Source organism: Castanea sativa, chromosome 6, assembly GCF_040712315.1.
Source record: "Castanea sativa cultivar Marrone di Chiusa Pesio chromosome 6, ASM4071231v1".
Lineage (NCBI taxonomy): Eukaryota > Viridiplantae > Streptophyta > Magnoliopsida > Fagales > Fagaceae > Castanea > Castanea sativa.
In genome coordinates, this window is record NC_134018.1 from 4,804,501 (window position 1) to 4,826,096 (window position 21,596).

The following is a 21,596-nucleotide window of genomic DNA, read 5'->3' on the forward strand; positions in this document are numbered from 1 at the left end:
AGGAGTGTAATTTGCAATTTGCCTAATATTCTTTAACTGGAAAATAAGTTGAACTTCATTTGTTTACAAATATTAAGCATAAATGTCCCCTGATGTTAGCTATGTGGCTGTTGGACCAATATGCCCTTGAGTGATGCTATAGCCACGACATTTTTATAAACTGTTGTTGTGACCAACTTCTTAGTGGTTCTCATCTAAGTCCACAAATGACATCATTTTTATATTTACCAATAGTCACTCACCATATCAGCAATTTGTAAATTTTTTTGTAAAAATTTTTTATCTCTTGCATTTTCCGCTGTCCTGCCACTTAATTGGATGTACAATTGGTTTTGTTTATATATATAGCAGAAAATTTTGATGAACAATATAAAAAAAATTTAAACATGTTGATATTTATTTATTTATAATTCACTTTGGACCTCAAAAATAAATAAAATAGCGTACATTGGTCCATGTTGTTGACTGCTGGCAGTACTGGACCATGAAGTTACAGTATATAGTTGCAGCAAATCATTCTATTTCTTTGTTCAGAACAAGATCAAGCCACTTACTTTGACTTAATTTATACAAGTTGTTGGATGATAATAATGTTAAGTGAAGTTCAATTGTAAATTTGATAAAATTTTTAATCTTCTATACTTTTAAAGAAGTTTATTCACTTTAATTATATTATAATTATATTGTAGATTGTGTTTATTTTATTAGTAATTTTATAAAGATATATGTCTATTTGAAAGTATTAATTTATATATTAAAAAAATTAGAAAAAGAAGAGAAGTCTTGAAAAATTAATTGAATCTCAGATAAAATCTTTTGATAAATTTTTTAATTGAAGTATAAAACAATGCAACAAGAATTTTAAATAGAAGCATAAAAAATGATAAAAGTAATCATTATATAAAAACTATTCAAAAGGACTATAATCATAGAACTCTTATGACAATATTTGTTGCAATTGCTTATGTAAGAAGAAATTTTTCAAAATTAAAATTGATAAAATCACACATAATTTTTGTGATCAAAATAATGCAAGCCCAAGTAGATTATTGTAAGTAATAATATCTCAATGAGTCTAAGGTCTATCTATAGGGAATTATTGACACTAATGTATGAAATTCAATTAAACCGAAAATAAAAATAGTTGTTTATTTGTTTTTCAACTAAAAAATGGAGTAAGATAATATTAAAACTATAATTGAAAATGTTAAAATAGATTTGAAAGAAGTTAATGAAGAAAAGCACTAGGGATACAAAGATCCACTTAATATTTTATCATATGAACTTGAATTATTTTTAACTCAATTTGGTTTGAAATCCACCTCACCTAATTGGAAGATAAAACAATAAAGTACTTAAATAAGGTATAAAGTAGATTGAATATGAGTAATTAAACAAGTAATTTCGATGGTGTGTTACAAAGGAGACTAAGCATTCAATATATTTTAAAATCATAATTAATCAAGGAGTTTAGGCATTCAATATATCTAGAAATTATACTAAATCTTATCTTGTCAACATGCAATGGTTTCAAATAGTAAAATCAATCTCAAAATTCAATCATCAATTCCTAGAAAAACACATTGATAATCCCAATAACACATCATAAAATATTAGGCTTCACTTCTAATCCTAGCTAGAGATTTAGCCATACATATTTATGAAAAATAAATCTATAAAAACTATGTTGAACATTTAGAAGAAATAAACAATAAGTTGAAAAATTTTCTAGTTTTTTTGTGCCTCTATAACCTTAGCCTCCTCTAAAGAAAAAGGGGAAACCCCTCAAATTTGGACGTGAATGCCTAAATTTTTAAATTTCTTCCACAACTTCCAGCTTAATTTTGACCTCCAATTTATTTATTTTTTCCAAATTTGTGGGGAACAAAGTTGTATATCTTCGAGTCTTACTTCCGTGGCTGCAATAATTATGGAAAAAATACTGAAACAACAGATGATGTTTCCATATTGGGTTTTTTCAATTTTGGCTTCTACGAATTTTTTCTTATTATTTTCACACATCTTTGACTTTTTTTAATACTTCAAAAATCATGCCTCATTTAATCTTGACCCTTGGATTCTCTTGGCTACATGTCTACATGAATAGCTAATTAGTTTTAATGTCTTACAAGAGAAAAATACATGTAATAAGTAATTGTATGTGCAGTGAGTATATTTTAGAGAAAACTTCCAAATTCACACACACACACTTGTGATTTCAAGAATAAACACAAAATATATGTGATATATAATGCCTAACAACACTAAGATAATAGTGTAAATTTAAGCAATTATCAATAATATCAATTGAAAATGAGATGTTAGCAAAATGTAAATACAAAAACTTATCTAATAATTTTATATCTCAAAAAAAATTGATTTTATATAAATAAAAAATGTATAATATAGAAGTTAAATAAATACTACTTTACTCAATATAAACATAAAAAATACCCCACTTAAAGTTATCGTCTTAGAGCATCCAAACCAGCTCCTCCATTTTACACATTCACTTTTACACTAAAAACCCACTTTTTCTATTTTACACATTTAATTTTACAAAACCTCCACATCAGTTCATCTATCCTACCATCCTTTTTAATTAAATAATTAATTTTCTTTAATATTTTATTATTTTACACCAACTAACTCTTAAATTACCGCTCTCTCCCTCTCCCAGCTCATTTCTCACTTTTGCTCTCTCTCTCCAAACCCATCTCTCAGACTCTCCCTCTCCCTCTCCATCAACTACCTCTCGGATCACCACCTCAGATCAGCGTCTCTCCAAACCCATCTCTCAGACTCTCCCTCTCCCTCTCCCTCTCCATCAACTACCTCTCGGATCACCACCTCAGATCAGCGTCCGCGAGTCCGATCGGCGAGCTCAGATCACCATCCGTGCTCCGATCGCGATCCGCGAGCTCCGATCGGCGATCCGCGAGCTCCGATCGCGATCCGCGAGCCCCGGTCGCCTATCCGCCAGCTCCGATCACCGATCCGCCAGCTCCGATCCACGGCAAGACCCACGAGCTCCGACCAGTCAAGCATCGATCCATGTTTGTTTGTGTATGTCTGTGTTTTTTTTTTTTTTTAGCAAAGTTTATATCTGTATATTCTATGTTGAGAAAAAGATGAGAGGATGAGTCTGTTGCAAACGGATCAGAGAGAGAAAAAAAGGAGCAAAGGAAAATCATAAAATATTGTATAAACGAGCTACAGTAACCGTGTATATTTACACAGTACTGTAGCTCGGGGATGGGTTTATACTATTTTAGCCAGTTTTAGCTCTACTGATGTAGCTCAAAATGTGTAAAATTAAAAAAAATTTGCATTATACATGATTTTAGATACACTGATGTGGATGCTCTTATAATTTAAACGGCTTTAAATTGGTTATAGCCTTAATGTTTATGTAAATAAACAACCACAACCACATGCATATGCATGTGCATGTGCACACGTACATAATCATTATAGTGTCATAATTTTATGTAATTTATTTATTTTTAGGGTTACAATAAAATCGCCTATTGTTAGGCCAATAAAAAATAACATGAAAAAAAAAACAAATAAATAAATTTCAAAAAGTTAGAATTTGGTAAAAATAAATTAAAGAACAAACCCGTTTTCTCAACAAAAAAAAAAAAAGTCCCCCTTTTCATTCCATTACATTCAAAGTTCAAACCAATAAATCCACATAAATTATCCTATGTAATGCATCCACCAAAATTTTCCTACAACTCTACCAGTTACAAACACAAATAAATTCTCCATTCCAAATCCGCTATCAAGGGAACCCAAAATCAACCAAAACAAAAGCCACTGGATTGCCACCATGAGAAGAGGTGTTTGAAGACATAGGAAGAAGATCACTCAAAATAAATTCATGGTCCTGCCCCTATTCAAAATAAATCCAGAAGCAATTCTTTGACGCAAGTGGTTGAGAAAATTTAGTGGAGAATCAATGAAGGCTCACGACAATAGAAGACACACTGGCAAAGCAAAGAAAGAAGGAATAAATTGTTGGATATGTTTAAAATTTTTAAACCGTTTTCTTAAAAGCCCGAGTGTGTGTTTAACTAGCCCAAGCCCATGATAAATCAAGTCAGCCAGCACGTGGAGACTTGGCAGAAACAAATCCCCAATATCATCTATTTCCTTTCATAAACTTCTGATCTGGGCAGCTCCGGTGTTAAAAGGATGAAATCCCTCAAATCCCTCCTTTGTTGGTAGAATTTCCTAAGTCTACCATCCTATTTCTTTCCTCATTTACTCTTGCAAAAATTCATTACTTTCAACACTCAAAAAACTACTCACTGCAATTGGGGAATTTTCTATGGAAAGTAAATCGCAAATGGATCCTGCCAATTGCGCAAGTGTGGTTAATTTTTTATAAGCTCTTCTATATAATACTGTCCCAAGAAAAAAAAAAAAAAAAAAAAACCACTTTGATATTTTCTACTCTTACTAATATACTAGAAATTTTCTCTTTGGACATTTGAGACGAGTACAAAACTCTGTTTGTGAGTGCACACTAATAAGATTGCTGTTGTATCCTAGAGAGCGATCACTTGAGCCATATGCATCCTAGTGGAGGCGAAATCCTTTCTTAAGGACAGCAGATTTAGTTTCGTGCCTCGGCAATAATTTCTTGTTTAATCTGAATTCTATGTGCTTTTACTCTTGTTGATTTTATTAAGTTGATCTTAGCATATCCTTGTTTTATTGTATTGACATATTACTAATATTGCTTTATAAATCTGTTAATCAATTTGAGCAATCTTTCAAATTAAGGACAACAGATTTAGTTTCGTGCCTTGGAAATAATTTCTTGTTTAATTTGAATTCTAAGTGCTTTTACTCTTGTTGATTTTATTAAGTTGATCTTAGCATACCCTTGTTTTATTGTATTGACATATTACTGATATTGCTTTATAAGTTTGTTCATCAATTTGAGCAATCTTCCAAATTATATTTCCAATAAATTTCCACACAACAAGGCTTTGGATCTCAGATAGATAGATCAATAGGTAATAGATCCTAGTCATCAGTTTCCACAAAATGACTTGTAATCTTTTAATTTGGACAGATTCCCACAATTTTTAAGCCTTAGTTTTTGATTGGCTGTTGTGAAAATTGTAGAAACTAAAGCCATGGAGACTTTGTAAATTAATGTGATAGGTTATTGGGTTTTTTTTTTTTTTTGGGTGTGAATTCGCTTGGTTTGAATTTGCAGGAAAAATAGGTTTGGGTTCAAAATTCAAATTTGATTTTAATTTGTTGGATTTGTTCATCTCTTCTTCCAAGTTCATTTGAGAGCAACTTGAAATTCATTTCAGTGGCAAAATTTATGTATTTTTGTGAGGAGGGGTAGGATGTTTTGTTCTGTCTAAAAATTTAAACTTTCTTGGGTATGTCTCAAATAGCCTTTAATATTTTGGGTGTTTTTAAGATGATAGATCTTGGAGTTCAAAATTGTTGAAATAGCAAGTATAAATGCGTGACTGCAGTTCTAAGACATTGCATAAAGTTTTTTAGCAATAGTACTATTTGATCTTACTTCCTATATTTTTTTTTTAATAGTAAAAAGGTAAAGAGAAACATAAAAGAAAAGTAAAAAGAATCATTTATCCCCATTTTTTAATAGAGGTGGGATTATGGAGATTTGACGGAGAAAATCTCAAATAGATAAAGTAATAAAATCCAAATTACGGGTAAGTACTTTTAAAATTGATCTAACTATGTATGAGTTATTATAATTTTCTCTTATTTTTATCAAATATATCTTAAGGATTAAATTCACATATTTTAAACTTTTATATCATTGCAATGATATCTCATTAATAAAATACACGTTTATGTTTAAAAATCAAACTACCCTTGTCTTTTTCTTCTCTTTTTTTGGTAGAGCGGTGGTGGAGCCAAAAATATTTTTGATTTGAGGATTTAGGGTTTTGATTTGGGAAAAGAAAGGGAGTTGACCTATATGCATGTGAGAGAGATGGAAACAATAAAAACAAATAAGCTTTTTTTTAATTGTTTGTGAAAATGGTGTTTTGGTCTTTAAACAGTGTGCTGCCTAAGAAAAAATCACATGCTATTAATTTCCATATAACTTAACGGTAAAGTTAATGTTGGAGTGCAATGTGTAACAAAAGTCATTATTGTAAAGTTGTGATTTATAACTATATTTTATGTTGGCTTTATTCCATGTCAAAAAGTGTTGTAATTACTTTAATTTATTTCCTTATATTTTTGTGAAATTTTATTGTATTGGGTTTAGTATTAAGTTGGTGAAGAATCGAGCATGAATTGAAAAACAAGTGGATTTCGCAAGAAGCTAACCCGCAAAAGAGTCGCGTGAGAAGCACATGCTGGAAGCTGAAGAGTCATGCCAGCCTGGAGGATTTTGCGAATGTCTCACGGGTAAGGACTTCTTGCGAGATACCCGCGAAATATTATGCCTCGAGGATTTTTAAGTGTGACTTTCTTACCCTTCACTCATACTATATATACCCTCATTACCCATAGAAATTACAAGGAGGTCATTCAGAGAGAAAAATCCTAAATAGGTTTTCTACAACACAAACACTCATCTTTTAGAGAGAAAGCTACTCATCCTTAGTGAAAAATCATTGTAGCCTCTTCTCCTTCCCTCTCCAATTGTCATACCTTGAGAGAAGATTTGTACCCAAACACAACCTACACATTTTTAGAGTGTAGAGAGTGTTTTGGAGCTTGGGAAGCTTTGGGAATTTGCCAAAAGAAGCCGGTGAGGCTTGGTGGATGCAATCAGGTGTATTGCGGGATCCGAAAAACTAGATAAGACACGTTCCAAGAAGCCTTATTGGAGTAGAAGCTTGGAGGGCTTAGGTGCATTAGGTATATTAGGCTTAGAGGGTCTCTTGTTATTCGTGTATCCCAACTTATTGTCTAGTGGATCAATTTACCGCGTGGAGGGCGGCGGAGAGGTTTTTCGCCGAGTTCTTCGGTTTCCTCTTTAATAATACATAGGCGTGTTATCTTGTGTTTACATCTTTCTTCCCTTACTCTTGTGCCTTACTTTTATTGTTTTTTGTTCATGTTTATACACTAGAGTAGTTATCGGTTTATTACGTCTCATTTACTCTTATTCCGCACTTAAATAAGTTAGAGTAAAAGCAATCTAGCCGCAATTTTTTTTTGGACCAAGCTCTTGTGTATTCACACAAATCCGAGCTTTCAATTGGTATCAAAGCGGGTACACTTGTATTGGTTTAATTACCCAAGTGTGATCCTTGACCCTTGTGTGTTTTGCCATGGATAGTGTTTTGTTATGCTTTTATGGATGTTTTGGATGTTATTGATCGTAACATGCCATGTGTTTGTGAAAGTTTATCCTCATGATTGTGACGACATGTTACATAAATCTATGGGTGTTGTTAAAATTCCAAATGTCAAACTCTTGAAGAAAAAGGCTAAGAATTTTCATGAGAATTTGAGCAAGTTCATTTGTGAAAATGATGATTTGATTGCTAAGCTCAATGAATCCAATAAATTGGTTGAAAAGTATAAAAACTTGTTGAACATTCTCTTGAAAAACTAAAGGAGTTTAAATGTTTGAATATGGACTTGAATGCAGAACTACTTTTGTCTAACAAACTAGTTGATGATCTAAAATGTGAAAATGAATCTCTTAATATGCATGCCAAATGTTTGATTGCTGAACCTATTGCTAAAAAGGATAAAAATATTTGTTATAATCATGTTGTGGTACACGATTTTATGCCTATTGTGTGTTCTACCTCAAAGGACAAATCGGTGTATATTCCTCCACACAAATGAAATCAAAAGGTGGAGAGAAAGACTCTTAAGCCAAAGCCTCTATTTAGATCTCAACCTAAGGTTTTGGATGGATCTAAGTTTGTTCCAACTTGCCACCATTGTAGTGTGATTGGTCATATAAGATCTCAATGTCCAAGTTGAAGAGAAAACAAAACCATATTGCTAGATCCCTTCCCAAAAAGCCTAGTGGACCTAAACATTTTGTTTGTCACCATTGTGGTGCCTTTGGTCATCTAAGACCTCATTGCTCGAAGTTTCAAGCTCTTAAAAGAATCAAAAGAAAAGAGAAACTTGAGCTTCTTGGAAGTTGTGCTTTGCAAGCTAAACTGGATTTGGGGAAAATTGTAAGTTGTTGAAGAAAGTTTTTGATGTTCTTACCTCCTTGTCTATGTGCATCTTCGCTTCTCATTTTTCCAACCCTTGTCTCACTTCTCATAAGACACTCATTTTAAACAATTGTTCTATTTGGATGCGGAAGGGTTCCTATAGTTAAGCTTATACTCTTTTGGTCCTTGATCTAATTATTTCAATCTTGTAGGACCCTTTATGCATTAGATGCTTTATTGTCATGCATTTGTGCATCATGCATCTCTTTATATGCATTGTTTTTGTTTCCTTTGTTGATCTTACTTTACATGTTCTATTTTTGAGTATGTTGAAAAATTCAAAAATATAAAAATTGAAAAATCTCCAAAAAGTTTAATCACTTGTAATGTGTTTATCACATGTGAGTTTGGCCTAGTACCTTTGTACTAATGGCGTAATGTATTTATGAGTTTAGCTTGTTATGTATGCATATCTATCTTTGTGGGAAAAATCTTGAAATCTATGCGTGATTGTTGTAAACCAATCTTTAAGCATGTCATGAATGATTAGTCAATAGTCTTATTGGTTTTGATACATGTATAGACTTATGCCTATATATCTTCCCACTTTTTATGTTTTTGCCTTATAGCTCTCAAATGTCAAATCTCAAAAAGAGATAATGAGCTGTAAAAGCCGTTGCACATACTAGTATTTGACTAGGAAAAAGAGAAAGCGACTTGTATTGAAATGTATGGTGCCTCAAAAAGCCAAAGGTTTACTCTCAAAGTTGAAATATCTAAAATTCCAGGCATCGATCTCAAAATGAGATGTATTGTTTATAAAAGATCAAATGTTATGATTTGAAAGGAGCCAAAAAGAAAAGCTTCAACAATATGTAATCATTTTCTTGTAGGACGTCATATATGTTCATTTCTAAAATTGAGATAAACCACTTGACTTAGTACTAGTTGTGTATGACTTAATTGAATTGATCATTGAAGTTTCACTCTAGACTAAGGACTTTTACACATTTGATACATACACACAACACACATGTCTATTGTTCAATGAATTCTTATTTCATTTGTGTGATTGTACATGTTCAAATGTGATGTGTATACTCAATTGCTTGTAGATCAAACCTAAAAATATTTTTGAGTATTTTTTTATGTTTTTGAAAGTGTTTTTATGCTTTTGGGTTTTGAGTTTTTGTTCATATTGCATTTTTAATGTTTTCATCAAAAACTCTTGCAGAGGCATTTTCGCGAGAAGTTCGCAAGTAAGCTCTTCCCAAGAAAATGAGATAGGAAAAAGTGAAAACACAAGAAATTTAGACAGAAACTTTCACGACTATCTCGCGAGTAAATCTTACCCGCGAAAAGTTGTGTGCTTCAGTGGCATTTTTCGCAAATAACTTCGTTAGAAGATAAACCGTGAAAAACTCGTGTTTTCAGTTTTTCTAGGGCTGAGTATGACAGTTTTTTAAAATCACATCCTTTGCCTCTCTCGAGCCTCTCTCAACCCAAAACCAATTTTTTCTCAAAAACCCAACAAAAACTCAAGTTCAATCTTCTCTAAGACTACACTAAGGTATGATTCAACATTTTTTACTCTTTGATTCCTTGGTTTAAGCCTTAGATTCTAGGTTTTCATGAGTTGGGTATATTTTTTTAAAGGGTTGGGAAAAACTTATTTTTGTGCAAATATTTTTCAATTTCTTGATTGGACTCTGTCCCATTTGCTTTGTTTGCGTTTGTGTTGGCCCCTTGTGGCGTGTTAACATGTATTTAGGCTAGTTTTTCATATGGTCATGCATTGTTTGACATACATGTGTAGTAACATGTATTTAGGCTAGTTTTTCATATGGTCATGCATTGTTTGACATACATGTGTAGTGTATGCACTCTAAGTGTTTGATAAAATGCCCAAATGGCATTTTCTCGTTGTTTTGAACTCCGATGAGTACTAATTTTTGGAGATCACCATAATTATTCATGTTTATCATGTTTTGATCATTGATTGTGTATTTTACACACTTTACCTTGTGAGTGTTTACTCATGCATTGATCATGCATCTCACATGCACTGATCATGCATCTCACATGCACACTAGATGCACACTAGATACACCTTGCTGCACACGCTCTAGCACTTGACATGTTTTGTATTCACCCATGCTAGTTAAGTTTTTTCAGACCTTTTAGCACATATAACATGGTCTTGTGTCTATGTTATGCCTTGGTCTATACTATGTTTCATCATCCTTAGCATGTCGTGTTTACTTTATACTTTGTAGTATTTTTAGACGTCTTTGTCTTTCGTTTGAGCTTCATTTTCTCATTCATCTTGCACCCCTCATGCATCATCTTTTACCCTTATTCATATCTTCTTCTCTTTCCATTCTTCCTCTTAATTTATTTGTCTATTCATGACAAAAAGGGAGAGAGTATACTAGAGAGTATATCGGAGTGTATCGTCATTTCTATATGACTCATGTGCACATTCTTAGGGGGAGAAATTCTACCTCATGCACATTCGTAGGGGGGAAAGCCATAGGAGATATTCATATGCCAAGGGGGAGAATACAATTTTTTTTTAGAAAACCTTGTTTTTCTTTGTTTTACATTATGCTTGTTTTCTCGTTGCTTTATTGTGTTTTGAGTTACATTTAATATCTATACTTTGTTGTTCTCATCGCATCGTGCTTATGTGTTGGACATGCATACATCCTTATGATCATTTGCTTTACTTATGATCATTGTAGTCATTTCCATATGACTATTTTGTGTTTGATCAAGTTGCTTATATGTTTTACAATATGTTTACTTAATCGTATGTTTACTTGTTATATTATATTTATCCTTTTATTACTTGATTTACCTTGAGGGTCTAATGCGTTTTGGGCAAGTATTTCAGGTTACAGGTATACATGTTCCAAGTTCATCACAGGTTTTAGATTTAGGTGTGAGTGAGTTCTGTCATTGTTCTCAAACTCACGTTTAAGTCTAGAGTCTGTTATAGGGTGTTTTGTCACAGAATAGCCAAAGGGTGATATTGTAAAGTTGTGATTTACAACTATATTTTATGTTGGCTTTATTCCATGACAAACAAATGTTGTAATTGCTTTAATTTATTCCTTGTATTTTTGTGGGATTTTATTGTATTGGGTTAAAATTAAGTTGGTGAAGAATCAAGCATGAATTGAAGAACAAGTGAATTTTGCGAGAAGTTCTTGAGAAGCTAACCCGCGAAAGAGTCATGTGAAAAGCATATACTGGAAGCTGAAGAGTCATGCCAACCTGGAGGATTTTGCGAGTGTCTCGCAGGTAAGGCCTTCTCACGAGATACCCTTGAAACATTTTGCCTAGAGGATTTTTGAGTGTGACTTTCTTACCCTTCACCCATACTATATATATCCTCATTACTCACAGAAACTGTAAGGAGGCCATTCAGAGAGAAAATCCCTAGATAGGTTTTCTACAACACAAACACCCATCTTAGTGAGAAATTATTGTAGCCTCTTCTCCTTCCCTCTCCCATTGTCATACCTTGAGAAGAGATTTGTACCCAAACACAACCTACACATTTTCAAAGTGTAGAGAGTATTTTGGAGCTTGGGAAGCTTTGGGGATTTGCCAAAAAAAGTCGGTGAGGCTTGGTAGATGCAATCGGGCGTATTGAGGGATTTGGAAAGCTAGACAAGACTTGGTTCCAAGAAGCCTTGTTGGAGTAGGAGCTTGGAGGGCTTAGGTGCACTGGGTATATTAGGCTTGGAGGGTCTCTTGCTATTCGTGTATCCCAACTTATTGTCTAGTGGATCGATTTACTGCTTGGAGGGCAGCGGAGAGGTTTTTCGCCGAGTTCTTCGGTTTCCTCTTTAATAACACATCGGCGTGTTATCTTGTGTTTGCATCTTTCTTCCCTTACTCTTGTGCCTTACTTTTATTATTTGTTGTTCATGTTTATGCACTAGAGTAGTTATCGGTTTATTGCGTCTCATTTACTCTTGTTCCGCATTTAGATAAGTTAGAGTAAAAGCAATCTAGCCGTAATTATTTTTGGAGTCTAAACAAGCTCTTGTATATTCACACAAATCCGAGTTTCCATAATTTACGATGCAAAGCATGCATTTAAATAATTTAGGGTGCAAGGTGTAATATGATATATAGTTTAGGGTGGTGAAGTGTAATTTCCACTTCATTATATTCATAAGAACATTAATTGGATTCACCATAATATCAATTGAAGATGAGATGTGAGTAAAACCTAAATACAAAAACTTAATTAATAATTTTGCATCTAATTTTTTTTTAATTCAATTTAAAAAAATTTAAAATACCCCGCTTAAAGTTATTGTTTTAGACCTTAAATTGTACAAAGTTGGTCCCAGATTGAATTTTCACATACATAAACAATCCAGTGCGCATGTGCGCACGTATATACTCATTATAGCACCATAATTTTATTTAATTCATTTATTTTTATCAAATGTATCTTAAGGATTAGATTGAAATATTTTAAAATTTTATATCGTTACTAGGCTTAGCAAAGTAAATAAAATAAACATAAAAAAATCATTAATCATTATCATATATTTTACATGCAGTTTATAGTCAAGTACATGTTTATGTTTAAATATATGACTTAATTAAGTTCAATAAAGATTAAGAAATACTTAGTGAATTGATATACCTATATACTCTACAATTTGATTTAACTACAAAGTTTAAATTCATCGGAACATAAGTCAAAGTTCGTTTAACGTATAGTTTGTTGTTTAGAAAATCTATAATCATATTCTTTTTTTTCACGCTTTTCATCTATAAGTGATAAATCAAAACACTGTCTTTTATTAGCATCCAAACATTTGATAGTTCTTAATAGTGAAACAGGACAAAAGTTAAAAGGTGGTGGTGAATATTATCAAAGCAGAGTCAGACGTACTTTTTGTTTGATATATTTTTTTATTTAAACTTCGGAAAGTTTTCGAGTTTGTTTGTATCCAAACATTCAAAAATTGTATAAATATATACGTTCGTGCGTTTGAAAGACGCCTTACTTAGAATATTCTGACTAGATTTATTTGCCTGTGAGCAACAAGAAGCTCTTATTTCTTAAATATTGTCCCCCAATCCTTTAGTGCATTTTAATTTTTTAATATTGAGAGAGAACTGATGACGATTGCCAGTTGTGAGAGAAATTATCAGAGTACAGGAATATTTTCAATATGCTACTTGAGAACTATTGCGAGCTTGCAACACTTTTACAGGATTTATAAAATGCCATGGTTTTCATTGAGTTGCCATAGTTTTATTTGAAAACGCAAATTAGTATTTCCATACATCAATTTTGTAATTTAAATGGATATGCAAAATTTGTACTTTAAATTCATATGCAACTGACTGCCCAATATATATGGATTCAACTTTCAAACCTTTTTCTGGACCAAAATATGATAGATAGGAGAAACTAAACTAACCATAATTCGGCAACTCCACTTAGCTCTAATTTAAAATTCTTCGCAAAGCTACATCAATTTGTACTAAATTTATTAATTTTTTTAGTTTAAGGAGTACTATTAATGCATCTTGACAAAATTTTTAAGATGTTGGTTCATTTTATCCAATACACACGCACATATGTGTGAGCAAAAAAAAATATTAATTGTTATCATATGTTTAAGATGCATGTTTATCATTAAGTACATGTTTATGTGTTTTAATAGGAAACAAGTTGAACTTCAGTTTTTTTTTTTTTTTGAGAAACAGTTGAACATCATTTGTTAATAAATAAAAAGTGTGAATTGATACTTCTTAGTTTGATTTTTCAAGAAAAAGTTTTTAACTTCATTGGAATGAAAGTTGAATTTCATTTGTTAAAATATTTATTTGTCAATTTTTGCATCTATACTGGACTCAATGCCAAATCTTTGACTTAAATTATGTGTGGTACCCGTACAATAATTTTCAATGCCAAATCTTTGACTTATATTTATTTGTCATCATCAATCGTTAGTCCTACTACTATAATAATTTTTTATATATGAGAAATGTCTATTGCATACACTTACTTACACATCTAGTACACAAAATTTTTTGAACTAAAAATGTAAACTGAGGTTACAATTTTCAACTTGGAAATCATGACTTCTGTGTAAAAATGGTGAGTTTGTGAAATAGACATTGCTCATATATTTACGCTCCGTTTGTTTCAATGGAAAACTTTGTGTAAAAATAGTTTTCCTTATTTTCCAATGTTTGGTAGCATAAAAAAATATGAGTCAAAGGAAAACTATCTTTGGTCAATATAAAAAGTATGGCTTATTTTTAGAGATTGTTTTCCATTAAATTTTTTTGGAAAACAACTCTATCTCACAGCAAGCTAAATAAGGGAAGTTAAGAGGTTGTTTTTCAACTTATTTAAAGTTGCTACCAAACATTGGAAAATGAGATAGTTTTATAGAAAATACTTTTTAGAAAATGACTCATTTTCTAGAAAACATCATTATTGAAACAAACAGAGCGTTATTATAAAGAACAATGACAAGTGACCTTGAAGGGAAAAAAAAAAAGTTTCCATAAAATTTTCAGGACATCAAATTTTGCACCATTATTTATTATCGTCAAATGCAACCATGTACTGTATAATATAGAGAAGCGAATTAAAGGATTGGGATAGAGGCATGAGGCATCACACGCTGGGGAAAAACTTTTCCTCTTTGAGTTTGGAGATGTGGTGGATATGGAGGGTATGGGTTACTGGGTAGAGAGAAAATCCCAACGAGAATGTTAAGATAAGTTTGACACAAAACCGACAGGGAAAAACCAAAGGAGAAGAAAGCCCATAAGAGTGTTTACAGAAGCATAGGCAGAGAAGAGAGAAACGACCACAAAGGGAAGAGACACATTAGTTGAGAGTCTTGAGACTAGTGTTGGAGGTTGCGATCTAATCTCATCTATAACAATGTCAATGAGTTGTCAAAGTTGAAACTGTCGAGAAATTCAGAACCTTTGGTCAATTCAATAGAATAGCTATGAAAAACTATTGTATGGGGAATACTCCCCACGCCCACTGGATCCTGGGCCCAAGCCCCATGGTACAATGCACGACCTCACACCCACTGGATCTTGGGCCTTGGTCCAAACACCTTTTAAGGCCCAATCTCAGCCCAGAAACCGCACTAGGTCCATTTAGCCTTGAGTGTATTAGAAGCAGACGCATGCCGATTTATAACCTCATTGGGAGTGCACTTGCTTGGGACAGTCTATGTGCTCAGCAGTCCAGTATTGCCTTAGGGAATATCATTGCCGAATAACCTTTTTGGAGGTTGGAACCAGTTCCAATGCCATTAAACCAACTCCAACAACAGAACATCTTTTGTTGAGAAATGATGAGATTGGACCACACCCACACAAGTAAGATCAGAAATAATGATAACCCTTCCACTCATCTTATACTATAAATAGGAGAATAGAATGAGAAGAAGGGGTTGGCAATCTGGGAGAGAAAACAGAAAGAAAAAGAGTGATAGAGTCCATAAGAAAGAGAGTAACCTCGAGAAGAAAAAGAGGGGAGTTCTAAAAAACAGTGGGTGTCACTGGGTCGCCTGGCCAAGGACTACTCATAGTAGAAAACTCTTAAGCTCATTGTACAAATAAGTTGTGAGCCATAATACTGGACCATCTCGTTAAAGCTATTTTGGGCATGCACAATTGGCGCTGTCTATGGGAATCCCTTACATAGCTGTAGTTTCTATCGGGATTTGCATACAAGAGGAATGTCTGGGAGGAAGTCAAGAAGTTATGCTAAGAGTGTCTCGGGAGGATCCTCAAGGGGATCCAATTGGCAGGAAAGGAGACAAAAGAGGCACAAAGACAAAGAGTAAGAACAGGGGGAGAACTAGTCCGGCCTTGGAGAATGGTCGTTCCATACACACTGAACGAACACTTTCATAGAAGGGACGAGGAGCTCGAGTGCTTGCATAGATTGGTAAGGGATTTGGAGTTGGAAGCGAGGGGTAGGCGTCGAAGAAGGAACCGTGAAGAGCACGCAGAGGGGTCGACTAGTGTAGGAGGTGGCTATAGTGAAGCGTCCCATCAATCCGGCTTCTGTCGACACCGAGATCAATCTCGGGAGTATAAAGATTAGGAATCAATCTCCCCGTAGGGCCACCGACCCTGCAATGCTGCCATGGACGCTATGAGCTAAGCATTGTGTAGAGCCGCTCGATCACCGTTCTCTGGGGATATCGAATGGGCTCCTATGCCAAGCAAATTTATGCGGCCTCCATTCAACTCTTAGGATGGGAAAACAGACCCGGTAGAACACGTAAGCCATTATATCCAGATGATGTGTTTGCACACCCATAACGATGCACTAATGTGTAAGGTATTTCCTTCAAGTCTCGAGCCCACAACTTTAAGATGGTTCACTGGATTGAGGAAAGACTCGATTCATAGTTTTTCTGAGTTTGTTCAAGAATTTGGTGTCCAATTTATGACCTACAGCTGAGTACTGCAATTAGTGGACGCGCTGCTATCTATGAAAATGGCGGCTGGGGAAACCCTTCGCAGCTATACTAGCCGGTATTGGGAGCTGTACAACGAGATCGGCGGGGGCAATGAAAAAATTGCTGCAAGTACTTTCGATTGGGATTGCTCGAGGATTCCGAGCTACAAAACTCATTGACAAGGAGGCCTCCTGAGGATATGAGGCAGTCAATGAGGTGTATCAAAGAATATAAAAGGTTAGAGAATGACTGGTAGCAGAACAAGGGCAAGGCTCCGATCATGAGTCAGCCTTGGCAGGGGGGTTTTCAATTAAGGCCCCAAAAGGAATTGAGGATTCGAGAGCCAGGTGCACAGGTAAGGGAAGTGAACGTGACGTTCAAAGAGCCAGTGCACAGAATCGTAGATCCAATAAAAAATGACCATACTTTCGGTGGCCAATCAAGATGGGGGTGACCCGTCAAGGAGAAATCAAAACTTGTACTATACTTACCATAAAGACAAGTGGCAAAATACCGAACAATACAGGGTGTTGAAGGATCATTTAGAGCAGCTAGTAAAGGCGAGGTATTTGAACGAGTTTATGGTGGACCTGAGAAATCAGGAAGCCGAGCACGGTACTCGATCCCAGGGGAATCTCTTCCCACCCCCATTGGAAGTGATAAAGGTCATCCACGCAGTTTCAAGGGGTACCCAGGTGTCCAAGAGGAGAGGAGTATTAGTTGTGGTGTCAACAGAAGGTTGCCCTAGCGAGCAACCCTCCAAGAAAAAATTGAAGCTCACCCAAGAACCTATTGCCTTTAATGACAACGATCTAGAGCGAACGATTCAGCCGCACGATGATGCTTTGGTGGTTACAGCCTAGATAAATGGTTTTATAGTGAAGATGGTATTGATAGATCCGAGGAGTGGTGCTGAAGTAATGTACCCCGACCTGTTCAGGGGGCTTGGCCTAAGGAATGAGGATCTCTCCAAGTACGATACGCCACTGGTGGGGTTTGATGACCGGATAGTGATCCCTGAGGGGTAGATTTCGCTTCCCATGAATATGGAAGGTAAGGAAGTAATGGTGACATTTATAATGGTCGCTTCATTTTCTCCGTATACAGTAATTCTTGGAAGGTCGTGGATTTATGTTGTAAGGTTGAATTTATTCAATCATTTTGTTGGCTTTATTCCATGCCAAATTTGCTTGTAATTCAATATTTAGAAACCCTATATATAGGTGGGAATCATGTAAGGGTATTGTGTGAGATAATTTGAAGAAAAGTTCAAGAGTGTGCACTCAAGAAGAGCCTCGCGACTGTATCTCGCGACTGGCGAGTCGCCAAAGATGGCACACGTGTGAAGCATGCAAGGGGAGCTGAAGGGTCACACCAGCTATTGCACTATAGGACAAAACCTCCAACTGGCCAGGCAATTAGCTCGCGACTCAAACTTGCCACTCGTTCTAGTCGCGAGCTCGAGTCGCCAGAATGCCTTGTTTGGCTGTAACTAACTTTTCGCATTCCATACACACCCTACTATAAATACCCTTATACCCACGAAATGTAGAGACCTTCCAAAGAGAATTTTTAAAGAGAAACCCTAGAGAAAAACAAGATTGACTCATCCACAATCTTCATCCTTTAATTCTCCAAATTCCTTTACTCTCACCCTTGCCATTGTTACATCCTTGAGAGGTACATTAGCCAAATCCTTATCTCACCATACCCAAATCTGTAAGGAGGCATTTTGGTACTTAGGAAGCGATTCTGAAGGGACCAATTAATTTTGGTTGATGCAATGGGCTTATTGCGGGATCCGGTAAGCTAGAGAAGACAAAGATCGGCGTAACCCTATTGGAGCAAGAAGCTTGGAGCGCTTAGGTGCACTAGGTATATTAGGCTTGGAGGGTCTTCTGCTATTCATGTATCCCAACTTTATTCTCTAGTGGATTATGGACCGCTTGGGGGGCAGCGAAGAGGTTTTTCACCGAGGACTTCGGTTTCCTCTTCGATAACACATCGTTGTGTTGTCTTTGTGTTTGCATCTCTCTTTCCTTAATCTTTACCTTTTAATTAGTGTTGTGGTTATGATTAATTTCGGTTTAGATTGTTTTACCAATTTTGTTTTAGCTTATTTTCATATTCCATACATACATTGTTTAATAATAAGCTTGTGTTGGTAATTTGTAATTTGGGTGTCTAAACGTTCATAGGTGTTTTACACCCTTTTTGAACATTCACATGCAATGGGGGCGGTTCTGTCCACCCTACATGTGAAGGTTAAATTCCGCACTGAGCAAAGTGTTGCTATAATAAGGGGAAACCAGCAAATCGCCAAGTAGTGCTTGGTGGCCGCTGTTAACTAGGAGATCAAACAGAAGGAACCGGCCGAGGAGGTTCCCTTATAGCAATTATAGGAACCCCAACAGGAAATAGGGGCTAGCTGTGCCGAGGACCTAATAAAAGTAAGGATACTGCTGGATGATGATAATAGTTTCCTAATAGGAGCCAGTATGAAGGATGAAGATAAAGTGGAAATGGTATTGTTCCTTGTACAGAATGTGGACGTATTTGCTTGGAGCCTGTATGGGTTCCCGGGGTCAACCCCATGTTCATAGCTCACAAGCTTAATGTGGACCCACTGTTCCCTCCCAAGAAGAAGAAGCCGAGGAGGTCAGCTAGGGAGGGCGAGGCAATAAAGGAGGTTTTCTTCCCTAAATTGCTGGCAAATACCTTGGTTGTGAAAAAGAAGAATGGGAAATGGAGAGTTTGTGTGGATTTTACCGATTTCAACCGGGAATGCCTGAAAGACCCTTTCCCTATGTTGAACATCGATCAGCTAGTAGACACAATGTACAGGCACCTGAGGATGAATTTTCTTAATACTTTCCAAGGTTATCATCAAATTGCCCTGGCCACCGAGGATCAGGAAAAAATAATGTTCATTTCCCCTGGGGCCAATTACCACTATACCGTGATGCTCTTTGGACTAAAAAATGCCGAAGCAACTAATCAACGGATGATGACGAGAATGTTTAGAAATAAGATTAGGCGTACAGTGGAGGTGTACATTGACGATATGGTGTTTAAAAGAAAACGGGAGATGCAACATATTGGTGTTCTTAAAGAGGTGTTCGAAGTGCTTTGGCAACACAAACAGCGCCTCAATGCTGACAAGTGTGCTTTTGGAGTGGGGGCTAGCAAGTTCCTAGGGTACATGATCACTAATCGAGGAATAGAGGTCGACCCCGATCAAATAGGAATTGTAAAGCGCCTCAAGCCGCTGAGTAATCCAAAGGAAGTCCAAGTACTGGCCAGCATGTTAGCTACTCTCAACCGGTTTATTTCCAAGTTTGCCGACCAGTGCCGTCCATTTTACTAGCTTTTGAAGAGGTGGAAGGGATTCTAGTGGAATGAGGAGTGTGAAAAGGCTTTTCAAGATCTGAAGGAATATTTAGTACGGGCACCTATGTTGACAGTCCTAGAGCCCGATGAGGATCTATTCATGTATCTCTCGGTGTCCGAGCATGCCGTGAGTGCTATACTACTGAGGGATCAGAGAGTGCAATATCCAATATATTATGTCAACAAAACTTTGGTCGATGCCGAGACGAGGTATTTGCCCCTAAAGAAGTTGATATTAGCACTAGTACATGCTATAAGGAAGTTGCCCTATTATTTCCAAGCTCATACCGTCTATGTGCTAACCAAGTACCCTTTGAAATTGTTGTTGAAGAGATCTAATTTCACAGGCAAGATAGCTAAGTGGGGGATTCGGCTAGGCTCTTTCAACATTAGGTACCGACCAAGAAGTTCGATGAAAGGACAAGTTCTTTCTGATTTTGTTGCAGAGTTTTCCCCGAGGAAGGAGTTGGAAATAGTTTGTCATGTAGAAGTCCATCCATGGAAGGTATTTGTGGACGGCACGTCCAGCGCGCTGGGAGCCACGGCTGGAATCGTAATCATCACCCTGGAAGGGATAAAACTGGAGCATTCTTTTAGGTTGGGCTTTAGGGCTTCTAACAACGAAGTCGAATATGAAGCCCTGCTTGCCGGATTGAAAGCTGTTTTGGGCCTGGGTGCCAAAGAGGTAGAGGTCTACTCAGATTCACGATTGGTGGTTAATCAGGTGCAGGGTAGCTTTGAGGCCAAGGATTCCCGAATAATGGAGTACTTACGGTTGGTGAAGCAAACTATGGACCGCTTTCTGAATGTGAGGGTGGTTCAAGTGGCCAGGGGGCAGAACCGACACGCTGACTTTTTGGCCATATTGGCGTCATCATTGACCAAAGAGGTACCACGATTAATCAAAGTGGAGCTTGTGGCAGAATCGAGAGTTAATGCAAGGATAGTTATTTCACTGATAATAGCAGCCGAGCCATGCTGGATAGATTCGATCATCGACTTTTTGGTTGAGGATTAAGTGCCAATTGATGAAAAAGAAGTAGAAAAAGTACATTGGGCGGCCGCTAGGTATTGGTTGTCTGTTGACCGAAAGCTGTACCAAAGGTCTTTCGAGGGGCTTTACTTGCAATGTTTACATCCCAACAAGATTGAAGAGCTCCTGAACGAACTTTATGAGGGAGTATGCGGCAGTCACGTAGAGGGACGTTCATTAGCTCACCGAGCAATGACTCAGGGACTTTGGTGGCCCAGATGCAAAAGGATGCTACCGAGTATGCGCAGAAGTGTGAGTTGTGCCAAAAGCATGCCTCGATTATCTATCAGCCGGCTGGAAGCCTAAATCTTATTAGTAAACCATGGCCCTTTGCGCAGTGGGGGCTAAACATTGTCAGTCCCTTCCCTCGGGCTACAAGAAACCGAAGGTTCTTGTTAGTAGCCATGGACTATTTTACCAAATGGGCAGTGGTAGAGGCGTTAGCAAATATCCGGGATGTGGATATTAAGAAGTTTGTATGGAGGAATATAGTAACGAGGTTCGGGGTACCAGAGTCTTTAGAATCGGATAATG

At 36.1% G+C, this 21,596-nt stretch overlaps 1 protein-coding gene across 1 annotated transcript; it reads left to right on the forward strand.

Moving 5' to 3' along the window:
• Positions 1-20,093: 20,093 nt before the first annotated feature.
• On the forward strand, positions 20,094-21,047 carry LOC142639317 (uncharacterized). Its single transcript, XM_075813519.1, has one exon. It carries the CDS (start codon positions 20,094-20,096, stop codon positions 21,045-21,047), a length of 954 nt encoding a protein of 317 aa, XP_075669634.1.
• The last annotated feature ends 549 nt before the right edge of the window (positions 21,048-21,596 follow it).